General features: G+C 37.3%; 2 protein-coding genes across 8 annotated transcripts; one reads left to right on the top strand and one right to left on the bottom strand.

The window, feature by feature from the left end:
* Positions 1-2,493: 2,493 nt before the first annotated feature.
* On the bottom strand, positions 2,494-21,584 carry supt3h (SPT3 homolog, SAGA and STAGA complex component). Of its 7 annotated transcripts, none has more exons than XM_055018889.1 (13): positions 21,520-21,584; positions 19,376-19,473; positions 14,155-14,239; positions 13,723-13,809; positions 12,472-12,568; positions 9,706-9,869; positions 9,534-9,609; positions 8,174-8,286; positions 7,992-8,096; positions 7,468-7,593; positions 6,854-6,943; positions 5,290-5,360; positions 2,494-4,174 (listed from the first exon to the last, which is right to left on the bottom strand). In XM_055018889.1, the coding sequence occupies exons 2-12, from the start codon at positions 19,465-19,467 to the stop codon at positions 5,319-5,321; spliced, it is 1,077 nt and encodes a 358-aa protein (XP_054874864.1). In that variant the 5' UTR covers positions 19,468-19,473; positions 21,520-21,584; the 3' UTR covers positions 2,494-4,174; positions 5,290-5,318. The 7 variants fall into 7 exon arrangements, with proteins under 7 accessions (XP_054874864.1, XP_054874863.1, XP_054874868.1 ...); XM_055018888.1 differs by having other exon boundaries at positions 5,300-5,360; XM_055018893.1 differs by having other exon boundaries at positions 5,290-5,356.
* Positions 20,431-26,660, top strand: runx2a (RUNX family transcription factor 2a). The gene is made up of 6 exons (XM_055018793.1): positions 20,431-20,440; positions 22,619-22,803; positions 23,517-23,676; positions 25,150-25,254; positions 25,339-25,401; positions 26,331-26,660. Exons 1-6 carry the CDS (start codon positions 20,431-20,433, stop codon positions 26,657-26,659), a joined length of 852 nt encoding a protein of 283 aa, XP_054874768.1. The 3' UTR covers position 26,660.
* Positions 26,661-26,665: the final 5 nt, after the last annotated feature.

Raw genomic sequence — 26,665 nt, 5'->3', positions numbered from 1 at the left:
GAATGTGTCTGACCAAAAACCTCTGAAGACTCACTACAGCCAAGATAAAGACACAACTCAGCTGCACCAAATCCACTAATCACTGCACACATTAACACCATGTGCTAACTGTGGCTAAAGAACCACATTTACCAAGACAACTATCCAGTACAAAGCCCTAAAACACACCAAGAAACACATTAAAGACGATTTTACTGCTGGAAGCTGCAAGCCAACGCCTAAAGAACAAACTAAAGCAATGGAGCCAAACCCAGTTCAGTGGTGAAGAGAAACAGAGGAAATGTTTGAATGCAGCTAAATAAAGCAGGAAGACACTGAGCTGCTCAGGTGTTCCTGATAACACCAAGCAGCCACCTGGACAGCCAATAGGAACACAGCTTCCTGGAAGTCCAGAGGGCTGGGTTAGTCAAGGAAATTTAAAGTTGAAGCAGAAAGTTAACAAAGAAAGTTGAAAACCACCTTCTGATCCCTGAAATCTGAGTTTTCACACAAAGAACACCTGAACATGTCAAACTGGTTCAACAGTAGAACTATCATTGTAAAAACGTCATAGTATGGTGTGTTGCTCCAAAAACATTAGGACCCGGCTGTCTAGGGTCGCAGAGGAGCAACACAAAAACAGGACAAACGCTGGTTTCCAGGGGGTTAGGAGGATATTTATTTGAAAGAGGAAGTTTACAACAACACAACATGTGAGCAGAAAAATCACAAAGTCTGTCTTTAGTTCAGCTGAAAATATCGTTTTTTGTCTTTTTTATTGACCAAACTTTTCAGGAAGTAGATGAAGAATAATTAAAGCTCTCATGTAGAAGTCCAACTTATTTTAGATCCTTGTGGAGAGTTTAATCTTAGAGTTTGTAAAGCTGTTGAGTTTTTAGAGTCACATGGATTGTTTTGACATTTAATAACCGAGTCCTGGAATAAAATTACAGTTGTGGATTTCTGTCATTTAGTCTGGACTAAACAAATAACAGCAGCATAAATGTCAAACATCATTATGAGGAGTCTGGATTGAGGTTTCTCACTTGATAATGATCAAAACATGAAATTTAGGTTGGTTTAAAGGAATATTCCACCTTAAATCTTTGAATGTTGATCTAAAAGGTTGGTTTCAGGAAGTATTCCACCTACAAGGTCCTCACACATCCACCTTAAAGGAACATTCCACCAAAAATCCTTGGACATGCACCTAAAATGTTGGTTTAACTGAGTATTCCATCCAAAATCCTCAAAGAGACCTGAGGGGTTGGTTAAAAGGAATATTCCACCTAAAACCTCAAATATAGACCCCAAAGGGTGGTTTAGAAAAAATCCTTCAATGTAGACCAAAAAAGTTAGTATGGAGGAATATTCCACCTGAAATGTAGACCTGAGAAGTTGGTTTGGAAGAATATACCATCCTAAACATCCTTAAATGTAGACTAAAAGACCGTTTGGAAGAAAAGTCCACCTAAAATGCTCCAATGTAGACCTAAAAGGTGAGTTTAATGGTATATTCCACCTAAAATTCACTACTGTAGACCTTGGAGGTTGGTCTGATGGTATATTCCATCCAGCATCCTTGAACATAAAACATAAACATAAAAGTTCGTTCAAAGGAATATTCCACCTAAAATCCTTCAACGTAGACCAAAAAATTCTTGGTGTAAAGGAGTTTGGAGTAATATTCTACTCTAAAATCTTCCAATGTACATCGAAAAGGTTGATCTGATGGTATATTCTACCCAACATCCTGGAACATTTACCTAAAAGGTTGGTTTAATGGTATATTCCCAGAAGAACCCTTGAACATTGGGCTTGTTGGTACATTCCACCCAAAATACTTGTACATTTACCAAGAAGTCAGTGTAAAGGAAATGTAGACCTAAAAGGATTGTTTAAAGGAATATTTAAAGGATTATTTTCATTATTTAATAATCTGTTATCAGTCAGAACCCTGGCAAACTTATTTTCATCAGTTTTTTTTAGTGGAAGTCACAAATAAAGGAGCTCTTGGTTTTTCCCGGTGTTACTGAGTCCAAAGCTGCTGTTTCAACACAGAACGTTCACATGCATCCACAAACCTCTCAGCACTCAAACACCCACAGACAGGAGGCCGGCTGGACCGAGGCTCGGCGGCGTCCTCAGACCCACGAGTCGGGGAGTCGCTGAACTTGTTGGTCTGGTTTGAAGGCCTCCGTGTGGTCCAGTAGAAGTCCATGTAGTTGGTGTTGGCTTTGAACCGCAGCGACTGGCTGCCATCAGGTGGACCGGCTCGTCCTCGTAGGGCTCCTCCTGTAGCCTTGAGGGAACCACAGGAACATTCAGTAGCTGTTGGAGTTCTTCCTGTCAGGCTCGTGGTAGAACGGCTCTGAAGAATCTTGTACTCGTCTTATCTGGAACAATCTAACAGCCTAAACTGTTAACAGCGGTGTAAAGAAGCAAACACACAGATAGATTAGGACTCAAACTTCCCAACTCATCTTGGAAAAGGAGGTGCGTCATTGACAAGGATGCAGCAACTCAGTTTTATTGAGTTTCATTCTTTTCATGAAAATTTACACTTTTACTGTTCCTTTATAGACGACCCACTGTGACCCAGTGCACACTTATTATTCACCCTACTTGTGTTTGTATCTAAATAAATAATACTTATCTGCTTGTATCCCTTCTTTCATGCTATTAGCATTTATATGCTCATTATATGTCAATTGTGTGTATGTCTAAGTATTTTAAATTATTTTTGTCAGATCAGATCAGATTCACTTTATTGTCATTGCAACAAGTGCAACGAAAGGTAAGGTGCAGGCCATACAGTGCAAAATACAAAATATATATAAAAGCTTTGTAATAATAAAAACAAAAACACAAAATGACAAGATGGATTTAAAATTGAAAAGGCACCGTTAAAACATGGGTTGAGGTATTTACATAAGAGCAGAGAAAAACTGTAGTTTGTATATACAGGATGAATATTGGATATTGCACGAGGTAGTGACAGTTGCATATATTGCACATATTATGGACCAGTGTTGTTTAGGGCTCTTACAGCTGTTGGAAAAAAGCTGTTTTTAAGTCTATTTGTCCGGGTTTTGATGGCCCTGTACCATCTGCCTGATGGCAGTAGCTCAAACAGGAAGTGGCCCGGGTGGTAGGAGTCCTTCAGGATGGTGTTGGCTCTTCTGAGGCAGTAGGAGCCATGAAGGTCCTCCAGTGTGAGCAGAGGGCACCCAATGACCTTCTCAGCCATTTTGGTGACCCTCTGGAGTTCTTTCCTGTTTGCCACTGTGCAGCTGGCAAACCATGTACAGAGGCAGTAGGTGAGGATGCTCTCCATGGTGGAGCGGTAAAAGGACACAAGCAGTCTCTGGCTGATGTTGTTCTTCCTGAGGATTCTCAGGAAGTGGAGTCTTTTTTGTGCCTTCTTTACCAGCTGTGTAGTGTTCTTATTCCAGGTCAGCTTCTCCTCCATGTGGACTCCCAGAAAGTGGAAGTCACTGACCCTTTCTACACAGGTACCACCAATGAGAATGGGCTGAAAGTCCGTTTTGTTATTACTGAAGTCTATGATGAGCTCCTTGTTTTGGATGTGTTCAGGAGCAGGTTATTGTCCCTACACCACACAGTCAGCTGTTGCACCTCATCCCGGTAAGCGGACTCATCACCTCCTGTGATGCAGCCGACCACTGTGGTATCGTCCGCATACTTGATGAAGGTGTTACTGGTGTGGATGGGGGTGCAGTCTGAAGTGTAGAGGGTGAAGAGCAGGGGGCTCAGCACACAGCCTTGAGGGGAACCGGTGTGGAGGTGTGGGGGCCAATCCTGACCCTCTGTGGGCGCTCTGTCAAAAAGTCCTTTATCCAGAGGCATGTGGAGTGAGGCAGACCGAGGTCCAGCAGTTTCCTCACGAGACCGTGTGGGAGGATTGTATTGAACGCTGAACTATAATCCACAAAGAGAAGGCGGGCGTAGTTACTTTGTTTCTCCAGGTGGGACAGCACTGTGTGTAGTGCTGCGTTCACGGTGTCCTCGATCTGTTTGCCTTGTAGGCAAACTGGGATGGGTCCGAGCTGGGGGTTATGAAGGTCGTGATGTGACTCCTCATGCTTAATGATTCAGTTCAATGTAGCTGCTTCTTGTAAATGGCAATAAACTCTATTCTGTTCTATTCTATCTCCATGTTATATGTATATAGCTGTAGAGAGAGAGAGATAAATATAAATTATTATTTGATTACCTTTACAATTAAATCTTTTGATCCAAAAACATATTTTCTATATATGTATATATACGTGACGTGACGCTACCAGCCAATCAAATCTGCGTTTCCGCTTCCAGCAGGTCTGCATCCCAGTTCTTCCAGTTGACTTTGTCGCTACATTTAGTGACTTTTCAGACCCCTTTAAGGACTTATCGCCTAGAGACAAAACTAATGACTGTAAGCTGAAAAGTGTGGCTAGTGCTGGTCCACCAGTGTGAGGGTTTTCTGTCCCGTGGGCGGCCACAGGCTCCTCTCTGTCCTCCGTGGAGTGACAGCAGAGGAGAGTTCTAGTGGGCGTGTCGCTTCCTGATTGGCTGTGAGCTGTGAGATGCAACATCTGTGATTTCAGCACAGCAGGAGTTTAACAGGTAATCTGAATGGACCACGTTTCACTCAGTAGTTCACACCTGTTTTATTGTCTGACACAAATAAGGGAATGAAAACATTAGGAATTCTGTTGTATTACTATGTGCACAGATAGATGGAGAGAAGAAATTAGAGAGATTAACCACTTTTCATGTCGACTTAATCTCGTTAATTTCCAATAAAAGTAGTTGTCAACAGAGTGAGATGTGCACAGAGACCTCAGGGAAGAGGAGAAGACTGGAACTATGACATGTTCATTTGAACCGCTAGCATGGGCGTAGAAAGTTGAGCTGGGAATTACCCAGTTGAACACTGTAACTCCAGTTTGTCATGCTAGTGAAGTGCTACGCTGTAATCTGTGGGTGTGTTTGCATTATTCTATCATACAGTTGTCATAATTATTTTTCATAGATAAATTATAGCCACAGACTGCATATCAAATGTCTGAGTAATAAACATAGAAACAATCTGGGTAAATGCAAGTTACAACTGTAGTAAAGAACACGTCCAAAGAATGAGGGGGACGGGAATGTATTAGTGTATGACGTGATAATGTGTCTGTACCGGCTGGAAATGTCCTGGAAAATAAATTCAGGGAAAGAGTGGGAACTCTGCTTCTTTATTATTTTTATAAAACAAAAACAAAAACATATATATATATATATATATATATATATACATACAGACACATACAAGAATGTTTGGTGGATCCTCAGCAGGCCAGAAAACTCATCCCAGTCCTCCTGTAAGCTGTCTGAGGAAGAGAAAACCGATTCAGATGATCAGATATCAATAAATTAGATTTGTGGTTTGGATTTTTTAAGTCTCCAGCAGGTTCATGTTTGTAAAATGTTTATTTAGGGAGAAAATACAAAAAAATTCTAGCTCTGAAACAAGAAATTCTCGGAAATCTACCAAATTATTTCACAGAATTTAGTTTTAAGTCTCAAATAACAAATAAGCAGAAAAAAAGAACAAAAATTCTGATAATTCAAGTTCAAGAGACTCCAGTTAGACATTAACTGTTGGTACTTTCTTCAGGTTAAAGTATGTCTTGCATAAAGTTGTGACAAAAAAACAAGAAACTCTTCCTACAGCTGTACAGTTAATCAAATCTTACTCCGGATTTTAAAATACTCCACTCAGAAAACTTACTTCACTCTTTTAGCATTAATTCTCTGTCATGCACTTGTTTATGTTTCATTAACTGATGGAGACTAGAAGGTTCTACTGTAGCTGCATGGGAGGCATTCAGGGAAACTCTGGAAATTGTAGCGTCTATTAATACGCAGATGTTCAGCCAGTGAGACATTTTGTAAAAGTCGAATGAAGTTAATCTGACATTTGAATGCATTTTTCAAAACAAAATAACATCCAAACTTGTCTGAAATGATTACAGTTGTACAGAATGTTTTGTAATGTGTTTAAAGTGACTCAAAGATTGTCTAAAATGTCTTGAAATGCATCCACAGTTGCTCAAAGATTGTCCAAAACTACTTTAAATTTCCCCAGATTATCTTACAACTTGGACTATATGACTCAAAACTAGTCTAAAATGACAATTAAAGTCAAATTAGGCAAATCTAACTCTGACTGTTCAGACAAAATAGTGTTTGGTCTCTCAGCTGTCTGAGCTGCTGCAGTAACTGATGGAGACTAGAAGCTTCTACTGTAGCTGCATGGGAGGTGTTCAGGGAAACTCTGGAAATTCTAGTATTTAATGTATTCCCAGAATGAGGACTGTTAATCCTTTGTCTGAATATAAGAGTAACTACAGCCATTAATAACTTACCTGGCGTGAATGTTGTTTAAAGAAAGAAGATTCATGATATCCTTCAAAATAAAGGATCTAACATACATTTGTATTCAGCTTAAGGTCCTATAGGTTCACTTTATTTATCTCTTACTGTACTGAGTGTGTACATGTACTGTATTATGTTGTACTGAGTGTGTACATGTATTGTATTGTGTTGTTCTGAGTGTGTACATGTACTGTATTATGTTGTTCTGAGTGTGTACATGTACTGTATTATGTTGTACTGAGTGTGTACATGTACTGTATTATGTTGTACTGAGTGTGTACATGTATTGTATTGTGTTGTTCTGAGTGTGTACATGTACTGTATTATGTTGTTCTGAGTGTGTACATGTACTGTATTATGTTGTACTGAGTGTGTACATGTACTGTATTGTGTTGTTCTGAGTGTGTACATGTACTGTATTGTGTTGTTGTTGTTGTGTACTTACCGTGTGTCTGTAGTTGTACCTCCTGATGGCCTCTCTGATGTGACTGGGCTGAATGGCTCCACTGGGAGGTTCTACTGCAGCCAGACAGCTCTGAGAACACAACGCAGTATTAGTACACAACGTAGTATTAGTACACAACACAGTATTAGTACACAATGCAGTATTAGTACACAGTGCAGTACTAGTACACAACGCAGTATTAGTACACAGAACAGGACACTGAGGTGAAGTGATGCATTCAAGGATGTGGAATTTTTAAACTCCAGGACATGTTCAGGATTATTTTAAGCTCCTAGAACTCCTGGGCCCAGTTTCACATTCAGGACTTGAATAAGGCTTAGGGTTAACCAGGACTAAAGTCGAGGTCATTCTCAGCTTTTACTCTGAAGTTAAACTGCCTCCATCCAGGTTTAATTTAGGTCTTGGTTTAGACCTGGATTAGCTCTAGTCTCCCTTCCACAGAGGAGATTATTTACCTCAAGACTAGAACTGAGACTATTTTAACCCACGTCTGAGGAAATGTTTCCACTAAGTCCTGGTTTACGATGCGAGTCTAGAACCAGATTAGAACCAGACTGGAGTTTAGTTCACGAACCAATGAGCAGCAAACACACCTTCTTCCGTTTCCTTTGTTTCGCCCGGCCGTCCAGGCTGCCGTTTCCCTGCAGGATGGGCTTAGAGTGGGAGGAGCCTGGAGTGGAGGGGGGCGTGGCCTCAGGTGAGTCTGGATCCTTCTTCACCTGCAGGAGGAAGAAACTCAGTGAGACACCTGGAATATGGAGCTGTGTGTGTGTGTGTGTGTGTGTGTGTGTACCTCAGTGTGTGTGTGTGTACCTCAGTGTGTGTGTGTGTGTGTGTGTGTGTGTACCTCAGTGTGTGTGTGTGTACCTCAGTGTGTGTGTGTGTGTGTGTGTGTGTGTGTACCTCAGTGTGTGTGTGTACCTCAGTGTGTGTGTGTGTGTACCTCAGTGTGTGTGTGTGTGTGTGTGTGTGTGTGTGTACCTCAGTGTGTGTGTGTGTGTACCTCAGTGTGTGTGTGTGTGTGTGTGTGTGTGTGTGTGTGTGTGTGTGTGTGTACCTCAGTGTGTGTGTGTGTGTGTGTGTGTGTGTGTGTGTGTGTGTGTGTGTGTGTGTGTACCTCAGTGTGTGTGTTGTAGTGGATGTAACTGGCTGAGATCACGTGACTGATGGGGTTGGTTTTGGCCGTCATTTCCTGTTTCACCAGCAGAGATAAATCCACGATCTGCAGAAACAGCAGGACACGTTTTAATAACAGCATCGAGTCACACACAGGTGCAGCATCATGACATGAAGCGTTACCTGGGCAACTGTCTCATAGGCCAGATAGGACAGGATCTCCATGGCGATGCTGTTGGGCTTCAGCTCCAGACTGCTGCAGTCGAGCCAGTCCCGAAACTTGGAGGCTTTTTTAGCTGCAAACACAAGAAATAAAAAAAACACAAGCAGGAGATCAGAAAGTTGATTAAATAAAGCAACGTTCTACCTTCATCTTGTGAATATTTAAGTCCATAGAAGTGGCTCCAGATTTATCACTTTTCAGTGGACTTTTTCCATCATTTCTGAGCCAGATAGACACATGACATTTAGGAGGAAAAACACATCTGAGTTCTGTGAAAAAGTGCAAAAATATCAACACAAAAACAAGCAGAATTAGCATAAAGATACAAAAACTTCCACAAAAAGACACAAAAAAACCTAAAAGATGCAGTCACAACAAAAGGATGTGAAATTAAGACAAAAAGATGCAAAATCACCATAAAAACAAACAAAATCATTACAAAAAGAGGAGAAATTATCCTAAAGGTACAAAAATCACCATAAAAAGACTTGAAATAAAAAAATATGCAAAATTGATCCTAAAATATGTAAAGTCACTACAGAGTAGCACAAAATCCCCATAAGAAGATGCAGTATTACAACAAAGAAACATTGAATTGCCATAAAGTTTAAAAAAACACCATAAAAACATGAAAAATTGTAACAAAACCACACATAATTACCACAAAGGAAGAGAAAATGACCACGAAAAGACGTATGTTCTGAAAGCTAAATCTGGGTGACACAAAATCACCACAAAAAGGTGAAATAACCACTAAAAGATGCAGAATTACAACAAAAAGCACTGATTTGTCAGAAAAAGATGATAAGTCAAAACAAAAAGACACAAAATCACCAAAAAATTGGCAAAATCATTACAAAAAAGGTAAATTTACTGCATAAAGATGAATAAATGAAAACAAAAACACATAATTCCTACAAATGATGAGAAAATGGCATTTTATATGATGTTTTGATCATTTTAGAAGAAAACTATCCCATAATACTCATGCTCACAGTTAGTTATAGAGAAAACGAACTGAAAACTGATTTAGTGTTTGGACTGTACACCTGGATGGATGTAAAACTGATCTGGTGTCAGTTTCTATCAGAACTCAGATGTGTTTTTCCTCCTAAATGTCATGGTTCTATCTGCTGGACTGTGAGGTTCTGAGGCTCAGAAATGATGGAAAAAGTCCATTAAAAGTGATAAATCTGGACCCACCTCTATGGAACTCTGGAAATATTCCCAGCATGAAGGTAGAACTCGTGTTTTCTGATTCTTGATATTATAAAGTGAAAAATTCACTGAGTCCAGATGGTTAAACATGTGAAATCTCACCGAAGCTGAGCTGTCGACTCTCACAGAACTCTGAGTACTGAGCCTGGTCCATGTTCCGAGTCTGACGCTCTAAACGCTGCAGATATAAACAAACAACAGACTCACAATAAACAACAAACATCACAGATTGTTTACACTGACAGCAGGTTTATAGATTAAATCCATATCTGACCTCCATCCTCTCCTGTTTGATCGGGTCGACCTCCTGACGCTCGGCCAACGACAGCAGCTCACCCGTCTGATCCATCCACACCAGGAAGTCCTGAGCCAATCGCTGCCTCCGCTGGTTGCCCCCGGCAACAGCACCACCAGCAGCACCTGAGGCTGCCCACCTGTCTGCAAATACACGCCACAAAAAAACAACAATTTAATTATTTTCTTTTTGTTTTTTTCACAACTTTAGCTCACAACATGTACAGGAGACACAGTCAATTATAACAGCAATAGCCATAAATTCATGTAGCAGAGTTAACTGGTAATAGCAATAACCAGAACAGTAAAGTTCAAAATACTCAAAAATAAATACATTCAAATAGCAACAGCTTCAATAAAAACTGTAATCAAAGATAACAGCCAGACATCCTTAATTCCAGCTCACATTATTCTCATATTTGGTTCCCAAACTTGTTTTTCTTTAATACACTCCCCGTCCAAAAAAAGTTGCACACTCTAGTATTTCATTGGACCGCCTTTAGATCTGAGAACGACACTCATTCACTGTGGCATCGTTCTGATAAGCTCCTGCAATGTCACAGCATTTATTTCTGTCCAGATTCATTGGATTCATTTTCTACCAAGATCTTATATTGACAATAGGAGAGTCAGACAAAGTCTTCTCCAGAACATCTCAAAGATCCTCAGTGGGGCTGAGGTCTGGACTCTGTGGAGGTCAATCCATCTCCTGCTCCCTGATCCACTCATTCTCTATGTGACCCCATGAATCCTGGCATCATCACCTTGGAACAAGAAGAAAACCTCCACTGATGGAAAGACCTGGTCATTCAGTATATTCAGGTAGTCAGCTGACCTCATTCTTTGGGAACATAACGTTGCTGAACCTGACCAACACCAGATCATAACTCTAACCCCCACAGGCTGGTAGACACTAGCCATGATGAGGGCATCACTTCATCTGCCTCTCTTCTTACCCTGATGCCCCCGTCTTCTGGTTTATCTTCATCTCCTCTGGACACTATACCTACCATCAGGCATGGAAGTGGCAGTATCATTATACTATCAATATAACAGACTCAAGTCTGAGACAGAAGGACTACAAATTGAGCGGAAGTGCACCAGAATTGGTGCACTTCCAATTCTGACTTTCTGACCAATTCTGGTCTTTCTGACTTGGTTCTTCAGGTTCTTGTTGGTTTAAGTCAGAACTTTGGGGAGACCAGTCTAGAACCTTCATTCTAGCCTGACAGAACCATCTCTTTACCACGTCTGATGTGTGTTTGGGCTCATTGTCTTGTTGAAAGATCCAACTGTGTCCAAGATCAACCTTCTGCTGATGGTTTAGGTTTTCCTGAAGAATGTGGAGGTGATCCTCCTTCTTCATTATTCCATTTACTTTGTGGAAAGCTCCAGTTCCACAGAGCATGATACTGCCACCACCATGCTTGGTGGTAGGTTTGGCGTTCTTGATTTTAAAAAAAAGTCCAAGACCTGCCTAACACAGTCTGAAACCAGTCCTGAAAAGGTCTAAAACCAACCCAAAACCAGGACCAAAACCAAACCTAAACTCCTGCCTCCATCACTCTGGAACAGGGTAGATCTGGACTCATCAGACCACATGACCTTCTTCCATTGATCCAGAGTCCAATCTTTATGCTCCACAGCAAACTGAAGCCTTTTTTTCAGATTTTCCTCACTGATCAGTGGTTTTCTTAGAGCTACAGCTGTGTAGTCCCAATTCCTTGAGTTTCCTGTTCTTACTTTCACTATTAAACAGGTGTGAGTTCTACTGTTGATTTCCTACGATCAGCTAAGAGTTTGTTCCTCAAAGATGATGGTTCTCCACTATCCTTCAGGCTTTAATAATGCGTTGGACGGTTCTTAACCTGATTTTAGTAGTTTCATCTCCTTAGCTGGTTTCTTTGCTTGATGCAGGCCAATAATTTGATCCTTCTGAGACAGATTAACATCCTTTCCATGACCACAGGATTTGTCTTAAAGAAGTTGTTGCACTTTAAACGTTTCATCACTGCAGTAATTATCCAATGGAAGGCTCTTTGCCTAGTTAAATCCAGGTGACGACTTTGTTTGGACAGAAGTGTATTTCTATGTTATTGCTTTTCTATTTTAAGCTGCATTCATTCTTATGCTGGTGTAACTTTTCAGAGGGATATCTGGCAGAAGATTTTTTCTTTAAGATTAATGAAGTTCTATCTTATTCTGCACTGAAGTGATCACACTAATTAGACCTGTGCTGGCGGCGTCCCATGAAAAAAGCCGTTTCTGTCCAAAAACAAAACTGAAGCAAATCTAAAGTTTTCCACTGAACATACAAAGATGGATTCTGCAGCAAATCAAAGAGAGTTTGATGTGAGGAGTCAGTCTCAGAGTTGAAGATGAAGCAGAATTTTAACTTTCTGCAGGATGACGATCCTAAAACCACCAGAAATCCACCAAGGAATCCCTTAGAAAGAAGAGTTATGAAGTGAACAAGTCAAAGAACAGATTTAATGATCGGGAAAAGTTTAGAAACAAACACAACATGAAATAAAACCTTTAAATATCAGCCACTGAAGGCCTTTTCCACAGAAAAATATTATATTTCTGTTAGATATATGATGTCAAAAGTGAAGTTTTCCTCATGGTTTTCTTCTAGTTTATCATCTTTATCTGAAAGTGTTTCTTTAAAAACAATCACAAGATGTTTGTTTGTCCAAATATATTTTAAAAACCCATCAAGTTTCTTATTTTTTCCTGACTGTACCTTGTTCCTGAGGTGTGTCTTCATCCTCCAGAGTTTTCAGGAGTTTGGATTTATAATCTCTGAACTGGAGATATTTTAACAATCGGGCCACTTTCCTCTGAGAGAAAGACAAAAAGAAATAGAGAAAGAATTAATTCCAAAGCTATAAACCGATGGAGATAAAAATAAAAACATAATTTAAATCAAAAACAATCCTTAATGCCATAAAAATAGTGCATATTTATCCCCATGAATGTTTAAAGAAATCATCAAAATGACATTTATCAGAGCCAGAAACTGTAAAAACACAAAGAATTCAGGATTATAAACGTTCCGACGGTCCTTAAACGCATCATTTGTAACATCAGAAATATTAAGGCAGGCAGAGTTTGTGTCATCACAGATTGTTAAAAATGGCACGCCTTTTCGTGTCATATCTCTTTGTGGTATTTTTTGCATCTTTTTAGCTTGATTTTTGTCTCTCACTTTGCCTCTTTTTTATGTCATTTTTGTGTTATTTTAGCATCCTTTTTGGTCAATTTTGGGCATTTTTGTATCATTTCCATGTCATTTTTGTGTCTTTTTATGCCATATTTGTCTTAGTTAAGCATTCTTTTGTGAATTCTTGGGCATTTTTGTGTCATTTCATGTAAGTTTATTTTGTTATTTAAGCATCCTTTTGTGTAATTTTGGCTGTTTTAGTGTCATTTTAATGTCATTTAAACATCTTTCTGTGTCATTTTTGTGTCTATTTTATTTTTGTGTTATTTTAGCATCCTTTCTGTCTTATTTTTTCTTCTTTGTGTCATTTTTGTCTTTTTTAAGCATCCTTTTGTGTATTTTGGGCATTTTTGTGTAATTTTCATGTAATTTTTGTGTTATTTTAGCACCCTTTTTGTGTTATTGTCGCTGTCATTTTTGTGTAATTTAAGCATCCTTTTGTGTAATTTTGGGTTGTAGTGTCAATATCATATTTTAACACAATTTTAACACCATTCCATGTTGTTATTTTGTCTTTTATGTCATTTTTGTGTTATTTTAGCATCTTTTGTGTTGTTTTTGTCTCTTTGTACCATTCTAACTGTGTCCTCCTCCACAGAAGTGATTTCTGAGTTTTTTTCTCCTTCTTCAATCTGTTTCTATAGACCTGTAGGATTTTAGATTGCAGTGAAAATGAACCAACAATGAAGAAAAACAATTTTAGAGAGTGAATGTGTTATTTCATATATTGTCAGTGTTTGTTGTTTTTTTTTTTTTTTTTTTTTTTTATACCTTGTCTCTCCTCATCAGGAACAAAATGTCTTCAGCTGAAATGACTCTGGAACCACGGAGAGCTGCTCCTTCACAGGCCTGATGCAGCTGATCAATGAGACAATCGATCAGTTAAATCAGCATCGAACAGTTTAAATACAGAAGTTTGAACGTCATCCAGAGCTTCAGAAACGAGACGATAACATAGAGCCACATCAGGTCACATCTACAAACTAAACTGTGCTCCTATTTTCAGATAAAAACATTTAGAAATCCTGCTGATTTCACAGAAACTTACTGAGGTTTAATCTTAGATTTCTTTGACATGAAGAGAATCACAAACTTCTGTTAAAGTGTAGATAAAGACCTGATGATTACTGGGTCTGTGGAGGCCTAAACTCAGGCTGCAGTAAATTGTAAACCGTCTAAATAAGAGCGTATTTGAAGAGTTACCATGGTGATGAGCTGCGTGTGGACGACATCTTCCACCAGAGCTGCTGTTTCCTGCAGCGGCCGGCGAGCGTCTCCCAGAGCAAACCTGAAAACACAAACTGAACATGAACCGCTGGATCCTCTGTGACATTAAACAGACGGCTGGTTGGTTTTAAACACTTAGAAAGAGTTTAGAGATAAACAGATGATAGACGTTTGACAGTCTGTCACTTCACTGCTGCTGCTTTTTATTATTATTTTCCTGTCAGCTGCTCGTTCAGCCTCTCACTTCCTCTGAATCCTCTGCTGAACGTTTAAACGGCTGTCAGAGAGCCGACGGGTCGACAAAGCAGCTCATCACACATTTATTTAACCCTCATGTCGTCCTGTGGGTCAGAATTGACCTGTTTTAAAGTTTGAAAATGTGTAAAAAATATATATTTTCACAGTGAAACTTCTGATGTCCACATTTTCAACATTTTTGGGAAATCTTTGAACATTTTTTGGTGGAAAAAAAGAAATGTTAAAAATGTTTCTTAAGAACATTCACATTAAAATCAACCAAAATCCAGCGAATTTCACTGGATTTTAGTTGATTTTTATGTGAATGTTCTTAAAGAAAATATTAGAAGTTTTGCTGATATATATGGAATCACTTCAGATATTTTTAGGATTTTTTTTTGGAAGATTTTCACTCATTTTTTGAAAACATTTAAAAGAATTTTCTTGCCAAAAACTTTTAAGGGAAACTTTTAAGGAATTATTGGAATTTTCTTCCTGAAAGTTTTGCAAATTTTCAGAAATGGGGCATTCTTTTGCTGAATCTTTGGATTTTTTTTCAGACAAGGAAAGAATATTTTTTGGTGCCAGTAAATGAGGACAACAGGAGGGTTAATCAGACAGGTGTGGAGGAGACGGACGAGCGCTTGGAAAGTGTCAAACAGACTCACAAACATTAAAAAAAAAAAACCTTCATCAGACGCAAAGAGTGAATTCTAATCTTGATAACAGCAAACAAAACAAGCCGATTTTCACACAACCAAAACTCTTTATTGGTGCAATCATTAATGCAAATGCAAGCCTAAAAAATATATATGTCTCGAAAGACTATGCAGGTGATATTTATAGATGAACCTGCAGAAATATATTTATACAGAGAGTGATAAAACAGATCCTTTGTACTTAATAGTTTTGATGACCTATTAAATCGGTTAACATAAAACCAGATCTAAATTCTGTGATTTCAGCTTTTTCAATGTGAATATTTTCTGGTTTCTTTCCTCCTCTGTGACAGTAAACTGAGAATCTTTGGACAAAATAAGATTGTTGAAATTTGTCATCCTGGATTGAGAAACACTGATTCGTATTTCATATCACTTGTCCAAAATGACAAAAATGTATCAGGAATTACTCAAAATCTGTCCAAAATTGTTCAAGATGCCTGAAAACTTGTCTGAAATGACTCCATGAGTTCAACATGACTTGAAATTTGCCCAAAATAACAAAAATCTGTCCAAAGTGCCAAATATGTGTTCAAAATGATTTTGATCAATGAATTTGATCAAAATTACTATGTTGTTCAAAATAACTTTAAATGTGTCCAAAAAGATGCAAAGACTGCCCAAAATGACTCAAAAGTTGACCAAAGCAAATGTAAACCTCGCCAAAATGCCCCAAAACTCGTTCAAAAAAGACTCAGTGAGATCAACGTGACTTGTATATTTGTCCAAAATGACAAAAAATTGGTCCAAAATTATTTAGAACTGGACCAAAATGACTCAAAAGTTGACTAAAACAACTTTAAATGTGTACAAAAGACGCAAAGATTGTCTGTAATGACTCAAAACACGTCCAAAATTACAATAACTTGATCAAAGTGACTTAAAAATGTGTCCAAAGTGACTTAAACTATGTCGATAATGTTTCAAAATGTGCCCAAATCAACACCAAACTTCTCCAGAATGCTTTGAAAATCATCTAAAAAGAATCAATGAGTTCAACATGACTTGTAATTTGTCCATAATGACAAGAAATGTGTCCAAAATCCCTTAGAATTGGACCAAAATGACTCAAAGGCTGATTAAAACAACTTAAATGTGTATAAAAAGATTCAAAATTTGTCTAAAATTACAAAAATGAGTTCAGATTGACTCAAAATTTGTGACCAAAATGACTTACACCTTGATCAAAAAGACTCTAAAAGTGTCCATCATGACTCAGAAGGTCATCAGAAGGTCATCAGAAGGTCATCAGGAGGTCCAAACCAACACCAATCACCTCTAAAATGTTTCCAAACTTGTCCAAAAAGAATCAATGAGTTCAATGTGACCTGAAGTCTGAAAATCTTGTTTGGGAAACACCAATCAACATTAATTTAACATATTCAATCATATTAGAGACCGAACAACCAATCATTTGATTCAGAAAATAATGAAAAACATTGTTAGTTTCAGCTCCAATAGATAATCCTGTTTAAACAACAACTGTAGAAAAGGAAGGGTTTTTCTGATAATAAGCTATAAGCAACATAATCTTTGTCATTAGTAATGAAGCTTGCATTTATATTAAAACACACCACCTCGTCCTCAGTGTGCAAATAAACCCAGAGTTTGCAAATCTGTGCCTAAATATTAAAATCTGCAGGAATACGAGTCGAACCCTCGCTGAGGTCGACAAACACTTCGACCACAACCTGGTCAAAGCTCGATTTGCATCCGCTGAAGCCACTTCCAGACGGACCTCAAACCCACATCCTGACGCTCCTTCTTCTTCTCCTTCTTTTATTTTCCATCAGACACACACCTGACCTCCTCTCCTCCCCCTCCCTCCCCCCTCCTGCTCTATCTGCGCTCTGATTGGCCGTCCGTGGCCGTCACTCACTCAGGCGACTCCTCTGGTTTGTGGGCAGCTTCGGCTTCGGCCTCAGAGTCGGTTTTTTAGGTTTTGGGGTTTAGTTTGGTTTCAGCCGCTCTGACCGCCGACGACAAAACACGAGGTGAGTGACACAAAACAACACAACACACACACACACTGACACACACAATCATGGAGGTCACAGCGTGCACGTGGCATATTTAGAAAACCTAATTTGCAGCTTAGAAACTATTACATGTTGTTATTTTAACCTCTGCAGATAAAAACAGTCAAATCATAGCAGCAAATATAAAAATATTAAAGATTTTAGCACTGAAATTATTGATTTAATAGTTAACTATTGTAAAGGACATTCGGTGGGGTACTTTAAATGTAAATATATTTAAAAATAACAGAAAAATATCAATAAGATGGTGACAACTGTACAAAAATTACTTATTTCTTGGTTTATTTTTGTAATTGATGAAGATTCTGGTGAATTAACGACCATTTTGTCATCATTTGTCAAATAAAACTAAAAATATGTTCTGCTTTTCTCACAACTACTTCAAATTTTCGGTGTGGTTTTAATATCATGTTGATCTCTGCTTAAATATGACAAAAAAAAATCACACTACAGTAGAAAATATCAAACTTCTAACGCTATTTGCACTTAAATTATTCATTTAATTGTAAATAATTGCAAATTAAGAGGATTCTGATCAGTAAACAGTCATTTTATCTTCATTTATCAAATTAAACTACCAAGTATCTTCTGTTTTTCTCACAACTTCTTAAAATTTATGGTCGAGTTTTAATGTAATGCTAAAATATGATTTAAAAAAGGTGGAACCATAGCAGAAAACATCATACTTATTATGATCTAATCATGAAAATTATTGATTTAATAGAAAATAATTGCAATTAAAGAGGATTTTGATAAGTAAACAATCATTCTATAATGATTTGTTAATTAAAAACAAACAAATATGTTCTGCTTTTCTTACAGTTACTTATAATTTTCAGTAGGATTTATTTATGATGCTGTTATTCTGCTAAAATATGAAAAAAAGTCAAACGAAAGCAGAAAGTATCAAAATGATAATTATAGTAGCACCAAAGTGATCAATTTAATAGTTAATTATTGTAATTAATAAGGATTCTGATCAGTGAACAATCATTCTGTCATCATTTGTTAATTTAAAATGACCAAATGTGTTTTATTTTTCTCACAGATTTTCAGTAAAGTTTTCATATGATGTCGCTTTCTGCTAAAATGCTGGGGAAAAAAGTAAAATCATAGCAGAAAATATCCAAATGATAATATTTGCAGCAGAATTATTGATTTAACACTTAAATATTGTAATTAATGAAAAGTCTGATAAATAAACAACCATTTTGTCATAATTTGTTAAACAAAAAAAATGCCAAATGTGTTTTTTTTTTTTTCTTACAGCGACTTAAAATTTCTGTTTTGGTTTTCACACAATGCTGTGTTCTGCTAAAATATATTTAAAAAACATGAAATCATAGCAGAAAATATCAAAGTGATATCGGAAATGTGCTGTGATTTCCTGCAATCTTCACATTTTAGTCATAAAAAACTGAGTTTCCTGTTTAGCCCGAACCGCAGAGGAGTCATTTCTAATTGTTTTTTCTTGTAATAAATTCTTATCGCAATATTTTTAGGTAACTGAGGCTGTACAATGTCAGAAAATGGTGGAAATCTTTCAGTTTTTCTTCTCATTACTCCTTTTTTGTCATTTAAGACAAAGAAAACAGAAAATCATCACAATTAAGATGCTACAGCTCCTTTTAGATAAATGTTCTGACATCCTTAATGATAAATTATCATCTAATCTGCTGGAAAAATCATCAGATTTATCCATTAATGTCCAACAGACTACAGGTCATTTATCTTTACTGTGACAGTGATTCTTTTTTTAAATAATAATTCTGAATATTACTAGAAGAGGCTGTTACTTAGAGATATTTGAAATTGACTGAGCTGTGTTTATGCTTTAATTAAACCTCACTGTTTGTTTTCCATCACATTAAATCTTACTTTCGGCAAGAAAACACACATTTTCAATCATTCTACACAATGTCCTGTACGTGTGCATCACATAGTCTATGAAAATGAAGAGCTGTGGATGTTTTCAAAGAATCTGTGTGTGGATTTGCAAAGTGTCACTAAGAAGACTCTTCCCAGACTGATTTTTGTGTCTTTATTTTGTGTTAAACAGGTTTTAATGGCTTCTAACAGTCTGTTCAGCAGCAGCAGCCCGATTCTGTTCTGGGGTGAGACTTAAATCTGTGTGTTTGTGTGTCTTCGTTCACTGTGTTTGTGTGTCTTCGTTCAATGTGTTTGTGTGTCTTTGTGTCTTACATCATGCTCTGTAGCTCTGGGATGAAACTGGTCCTGGAAACTGGACGCTCTTTAGAACTGGAGGCGGCAGAACCAGCCATGGGACTGTTCATAACCACCTGTAGACACACAAAAAACATTTAGAACAATAGAAAACATAAGAAAAACAACATTTGAATTTCTTTGATTTTTTTTTATTCTACAAACATTTTTTAAAAACCTGGAAACATCATGTCCAACATTTTTCCAAGTTTCCACAGATATTACCAACACTAGAAAAAGAACTGTTAGCTCTACATACTATAGATATTTAACTATTTATAATTTATTGCGTTCTATACTTGTCTCCTACCAACACCAAACATCTCCAAAATGCTTCAAAACTCATCCAGAAAGAATCAGTGAGAACATGACTTGTAATTCATCTAAAATGACAAAATATGGGTCCAAAAATTATTTAGAATTGGAGTCAAAGGTTGACTAAATCCACTTTAAATGTGTACAAAAGATGCAAGATGATTGTCCATAATGACTCAAAACACATCCGAAATGACAATGTGTCCAAAAGGACTCAAAATGTGTCTAAAATGACAATGATGAGCTCAGAATGACTCAAAATTTGACCAAAATGACTTAGAAGTTGACCAAAGTGACTTAAAATGTGTCTAAAAAGACTTGTCATAATGACTCAAAATGTGCCCAAACCAAGCTTCTGAAAAATGCTTCCAAACTCATCCAGAAAGAATCAGTGAGATCAACATGACTTGTAATTTGCCCAAAATGACAAAAAATGGGTCCAAAATTATTTAGAACTGGACCAAAATGAGTACAAGGTTGACTAAATCCATTTTATATGTGTACAAAAGATGCAAAGATTGTCCAGAATGATTCAAAACACTTCCAAAATTACAATAACGTGTCTAAAATGACAACAATTAGTTCAGAATGACTCAAAATTTGATCAAATTAGTCAAAAGTTGACCAAAATGACTTATAACTTCATCAAAGTGAAAATGTGTACATAATGACTCAAAATATGCCCAAACCAACACCAAAAAAGAATCAATGAGTTCAACATGACTTGTAGTATGTCTAAAATTACAAAAAATGGGTCCACAATCACTTAGAATTGGCCCAAAATGATGCAAAGGTTGACTGAAAAAACTTTAAATGTGTACAAAAGATGCAAAGATTGTACATAATGACTCAAAACACGTCCAAAATCTATCTTGTCTGTATAAAAACTGCCTGCAGTTCAGCTGAAAACTCTCTGAATTTTAATCCCATGACTGTTGGTTACAGCTGGATCATTCATAGCTTCATGGTTGCACAGGCAAGTGCAGAATTTTTAGTTTTTTATACATTCTGATTAGAGCAAAGAGTTTATTTTTTGTAGAATTTTTAAAGAGGGATGCGGAACAAAGCGACTTTGATTAAATATTATAATATTAAGCTCAGGTTTAGTTCATTTTCAACACATCACACATGACTAGTATGACTAGAAAGTTGAAAAACCCAACGATTCTTTCTGTTTTTTACGGTTTCTACCTGGCAAATGGTGTCATTTTGGCAGTTTTTTAAAAAAGATAATCTGTCTTTACTTGGCTTTTTGGGATTCAGAAAGGTAAAGCAGAACCCAAAATTAACTGAAGTAGGACTTTCATTTTACAGCATACATACATCTGTAATTTAACAGTAACTTATTCTGTACTTTATATCCGTCCTGCTGCACGTAGAAACAACAAACACAAGCTTTTATTGTCTTATTGGTAAATTCATAGCATAAATACTCAGTTTCATTTGTGGTTTCAGTGTTTTTAGGTTAATTTTACCAAAACAAAACAACAGAAGAGAGAGAAACTGAGCCAAGAGCTTAAGATAACAAGATAGCAGAACAGAGCTGATAAGAAACACAACATAAACACAGCAGGGACTCAGAAAAAGCCTCGGACAGGTGCAGTGACCGCACTAACTTCCTCTCCGGCAGTGAATCTGAATGATAATAACGAGCAGCTCCCTCCTATTCAAACACTGCGGTCGATAAACCACAGCGCAGAAAACAAAAGACAGAAAGAAAAGAGCGTGGAGGGGAGAAGAAAGGGAGGACAAGTGAGGAAAAGAGCCTCAGACACGGAGAAAAACCGAAAACAGGTCGAATTTCTCACCTAAATCACTCAGAAAACTCCGCTCTGCCGCAGCTGCAACAGATTCTGTCGCTTTTCGGCGCGACTTGATGACGTAAGTCATCAACTAGCGATAGCGCGGGGTTTTGGTAGTTGTAGTTTTTTACACACTTAAGTTAAAAACACCTTTTATCACATTTCTTACCGGCTCGGGCTGCAGTCCTGGATGTTTTATAAATAACCCACCATCCCAATAGTGTTTTTATTAGTTTATATTGTTGTTTTTTTGTTTTGTTCTGTCACAGAAAACTGTCAGATGTCATAATTACTCACAGCAAATACACGGAAATGTTTTTATAACATTATTCTTTGATGCATGATAATATATAAACGTTAGATAATGTATATAAACCCTGTTAGATATAATTCATTACATTTTTCCGGTGAAAACTTCTCTAACTCTACAAATATCTCTCATGTAACAAACAAATCTATATAAAATTACAAAACCAAAACATTCCCAGTATGAAACTTGAAGTTCACTGTTCCATATATTAAATTTAAACTTTAACTGTTTTATTAAATTTGTTTGAATGTAACAGTTTCATCAGGTGAACTACACAGGTTTTTTTGATGTGTGACATTCTGATCAATTTTAAATCTTTTTATGTCAAAAACGTCATGATTTTCTACAGTGACAGATTTTTAATGTTATTGTCTATTTTCTTATTTTTTTTTAGACATTTTCCGTATTGTTAAAATAATTTCTGAATGTATTTTAACAGTGTTTTGGTAATTGTTTTCAAACAAATTAATTAGAGCTGTGATCACCTTGGAAAAATTAGAGTTTGATGCTATTTTTTTTATAAATTCCTTGATATAAACATAGATTTCAGGGATAAATATCTAAAAAATGTAATGCTTTATGTGATTTCCTTTATATAAATACATTAAAGATTCTCTGGAATACAGAAAATTAAGTGTTTGACACACCCATGATCCCTGATATTAGAGCTCTTTATAGAGTCTTGGTCAGAAAATCATTTCAGGAATGTGCATGTTAAAGACATTTCAGGGGAAAGAACCAAAAATGGAAAGCTAAAGACAAGAAAAGCTGGAATTACTCTGTATTTTCTTTCAGATCCGGTGGTTAAATGTCGATCGTCGCCCAGCGAGCGTCAGCCAGATGATCAGGACGGCAGATCTCTCCAGCATCGTAGCACAGCGCCACCTAGAGGTCTGGTACCGACCGACAGCCCCAACTTCCTGTGCAGCAGCCTGCCGCAACACTGGAGGTGTAACAAGACGCTGCCAAGAGCTTTTACTGTGAGGAATCAGGTTTTCATCAGTCTGATCTGCACTGGCTTTAGTTCAGAGGCCAGAGGTCAACAGGTTTAGACACACTTTGAGTTGAGTTGAACCTTCCATCCTTAACCCTCGTGTCGTCCTACAGGTCAAAACTGATCCGTTTTAAAGCTTGAAAATATGGAAAAAACACATATTTTCACAGTGAAACTTCTGATGTCCACATTTTCAACATTTTTGGGAAATCTTTGGACATTTTTTGGTAAAAAAAAAAGAAATGTTAAAAATATTTCTGAAGAATGTTCACAAAAAAAATCAACCAAAATCCAGCGAATTTTGCTGGATTTTGGTTGATTTTTATGTGAATGTTCTTAAAGAAAATATTAAAAGTTTTACTGATATATATGGAATCACTTTAGATATTTTTAGGATTTTTTTGGAAGATTTTTACTCATTTTGGAAAATATTTACAAGAATTTTCTTGCCAAATTTGGGGTATTTTTTAAAATAAAACTTTTAAGAGAAACTTTTAAAGAATTATTAGAATTTTCTTCCTGAAGGTTTTGCAAATTTTCAGAAATTTGGGGGATTTTCTTGCTGAATTCTTGAATTTTTTTTCAGACAAGGAAACAATATTTTTTGGTGCCTGTAAATGAGGACAACAGGAGGATTAAAGAGGATAAAACTGTGGTTCAAAGGTAAAGTATTGGTCCTAATGTCTCTCCATCCTCTAGGTGGTTGCCCTGGGCGACGACATCCCAGATGGTGTGGTGGTGACAGTGATGGCCGGTAATGACGACAACATCAGCGCCGAGCTACGCAACGCCATGTCAACCATGAAGCAAGGATACGCCCACTTCAATGACCTGCGCTTCATCGGTCGCAGTGGTAGAGGTATAAAAATAAATGGACATAGAGCTGTTAAAATGAAAAATAAATATTAGAAACATCAAGTAAACGAGGTCTGTGATGGAACATTATCTCCTCTTCTGTCATTTATTTCTTCCTTTTCCACCTTAAACACCTTATAGTCACAGAAATAAAACATTTTTCTTCATTTTGTTTTACTTCTTCTTCCAAATATACTAGCTGTAATTGCATAATCACCTTAAATTTAGACATAGGGAAACCTGTCACGTCTTTAACAATTGGTATGAAGCAGTCAAACACCATTAATCCAGTTTTTATAAAACCCCAAATAACAAGAATTTATAATCAATCTGTGCAGCTTGTGACACTCTCACATTACCTTTCGTTTTACCTTCGTGTAATGAATATTTGAATATTTCCAGAGTTCCAGGTCCTTGAAGTCCATAGAGGTGGGTCCAGATTCATCACTTTTTAATGGACTTTTTCCATCATTTCTGAGCCTCAGAACTTTATCAGTCCAGCAGATAGAACCATGACATTTAGGAGGAAAAACGTCTTTGAGTTCTGATAACAACTGACGCTATATCAGAACAAAAGAAGGGCAAAATTACCACACAAAACACAAAATTGTCACCAAAAGATATGAAATAACCACTGAAAGATGCAAAATCACCAGTAGAAGATACAAAATTACAACAAAAAAATACTAAATTTCCACAAAGAATTGAAAAATCATAACAAAAACACTACAAAAAAGGCAAAACTATCAAAAAGGCACAGAATCACCAACAAATATTCAATGAAGGCTAAATTACCACACAAAGATGCAAAATCACTACTGAGTGACAAAAAAATCCCATTAAAGATGCAGAATTAAAACAAAAAAAACCACTAAATTGCCATAAAAAGTTGAAAAAGCATCATAAAAAGATGAAAAATCATAAAAATGCACAAAATCACTACAAAAAGAGGTAAAACTACCACAAAAAGATACAAAATCACAAAAAATGGGCAAAAAAGGCTAATTTACCACATAATGATTCAAAAGCACAACAAAAACACAAGGAAGAGAAAATGACCACAAAAATGGTATGAATGATCTAAAAACTAGATCTGGGTTTTGTTCATTTTATCTATAATCAATTGTGATCATCAGTATTATGGGATGTATCATAGTTTAAGCAGTTTAACGTCTGTGACATAGAGTCCTAGAAACAATCATTGGTACCCTGGATGTGTTTCTGATTTCTGAGAATTCACCAAAAACAACTTTAAAAAGTTGCATTGTGGTTAAACTTTAAGGCTCATGTCATCATGTGTAGCAGGTGGTTGCTCAGAACTATTATAGACAATGAAAGGATCATTTTACACACAGAAGATACCAGAGTCATCCTCTAGATAGGATTCATGATGTGGACGAATCATTTTCTGTGATCCCACACAGTTACTGAATTTATTTTAAAAACCTGTGCCTAATGTTGTATTTTTCATTTCCAGGTAAGAGTTTCACCTTGTCGATAAACGTCCTGACCTCACCGCCTCAGATCGCCACCCTGCACAGAGCCATAAAGATCACCGTGGACGGACCACGACTGCCGAGACGTCAGTAAACATCAAATAATGATGCAACAATTTAATCTAGAAGGATCAGAGCCGTTGCTAACGTTTATTTACTTCTTCCATCAGGACAGAGGCAGAAGGAGGTGAAGTCAGGAGTGTTCAGATCTTCCAGCAGCAGCTCTTCATCAGGTATAACAGTAGAGGTGTCACTTAAAGCCTCATTAGATGAAAAATGAGATGCATTAGATCAGATGGAGTCCAGATGTTTGGTGAGAACCTCACCAGGACTACCACAGTGAATGCATGGTCCTGACAGTGAAGCACAAGTGCAAAAAGTGTTCCAGGAGGATGGATGAACAACTAAAAATCAATGAAGCACAATGTCAGCAGTATAGAAGGAGTCATAGCACCACTAATCGGAGCTCCTAAAATGACTCCACTTGAACTAAAATAACTGGAAACTATCCAAAATGACTCAAAATGACAAAGTTGTTCAAAATATGGTAAAATCTTGTCACAAAATGTCTCAAAAACTTCTCCTAATGAGGTAAAAGTTTTCCAGATTGACTTGAAATTATGTGAAATTACCTAAAATTTGTCCAAAAGTATTCAGAATTTCTCAAAGTTGCCGAAATTGCAAAATTCTCTCACACACAAACTGGGTCAACATCATAGTGTAGCATCAACTTTATCTTATGTGTAATTTAAACTCAAATTTATGCACAAGTTGATTGAAAACTGAACTGAAGTTGAGACAATGAGTGAATGCACAGTCCTGACAGTGATACATATGCTGAATATTTCCATATAATTTGATCAGCAGTAACCATAATTATCTGTGTTTTCTTGTTTAAAATCTTAATTTGCAAAATAAATACTTACTGTGGTTGTAGTGGAGTAAAAAGTACAATGTTTCGATTGAGCAAATATACTTCAAAAATTTAGAAAAATCCAGATTATAATATTTAAACCAACTAAAAGAAGAAAACTGTACGATGCAAAATCTAAACTCAATCTAATCTTGCTTTTTCTGGGGTTTTTGCGACATGAAATCTGAGGAAGACCATGAGAAGCAGCTGAACGTTCTGGATGTTTGTCATCTCTTTCCCTCTCCTCAGATTGTAGATCCTTTTCCTCGCCTCTGTGGACCAATGAGCCGCCGTTCCTGGGTCAGGTGACCTCTCTGACTCCCAGAATGCACCACCTGTCCGCCCTCCCCTACTCCTCCCAGGCTCCCCCCTACAGCCCCTACCTGTCCTCCCCTCCTCTTCCTCCTCCCCCGCTGAGCCACAGTGGTCCGTTCCAGCCGGGCAGCTTCTACTACGGACCGAACCAAACGCTCCAAACCGCAGGGGAGGACCGCAGCGTCGTCACGGCGCTGACCAATTACATTGAAGGGGCGTGTCTTTCTATGAGGGGGGAGGAGCCTGTCTGGAGGCCATATTGAAGATCT

Source organism: Amphiprion ocellaris, chromosome 16 (assembly GCF_022539595.1).
Source record: "Amphiprion ocellaris isolate individual 3 ecotype Okinawa chromosome 16, ASM2253959v1, whole genome shotgun sequence".
NCBI classification, from domain to species: Eukaryota; Metazoa; Chordata; class Actinopteri; family Pomacentridae; genus Amphiprion; species Amphiprion ocellaris.
This window is presented reverse-complemented; position numbering and strand designations above follow the sequence as displayed.

Excerpts from the sequence above, each read along its gene's own strand:
- supt3h (XM_055018889.1), bottom strand. The coding sequence starts at position 19,467 with ATGAACAGTCCCATGGCTGGTTCTGCCGCCTCCAGTTCTAAAGAGCGT. Across the intron at positions 13,810-14,154 it reads ACACGCAGCTCATCACCATG|CTGCATCAGGCCTGTGAAGG; the intron begins GTAACTCTTCAA and ends CTCATTGATCAG. Across the intron at positions 8,287-9,533 it reads GAGTCGACAGCTCAGCTTCG|CTAAAAAAGCCTCCAAGTTT; the intron begins GTGAGATTTCAC and ends TTGTGTTTGCAG.
- runx2a (XM_055018793.1), top strand. Across the intron at positions 22,804-23,516 it reads CGCTGCCAAGAGCTTTTACT|GTGGTTGCCCTGGGCGACGA; the intron begins GTGAGGAATCAG and ends TCCATCCTCTAG. Across the intron at positions 23,677-25,149 it reads CATCGGTCGCAGTGGTAGAG|GTAAGAGTTTCACCTTGTCG; the intron begins GTATAAAAATAA and ends TTTCATTTCCAG.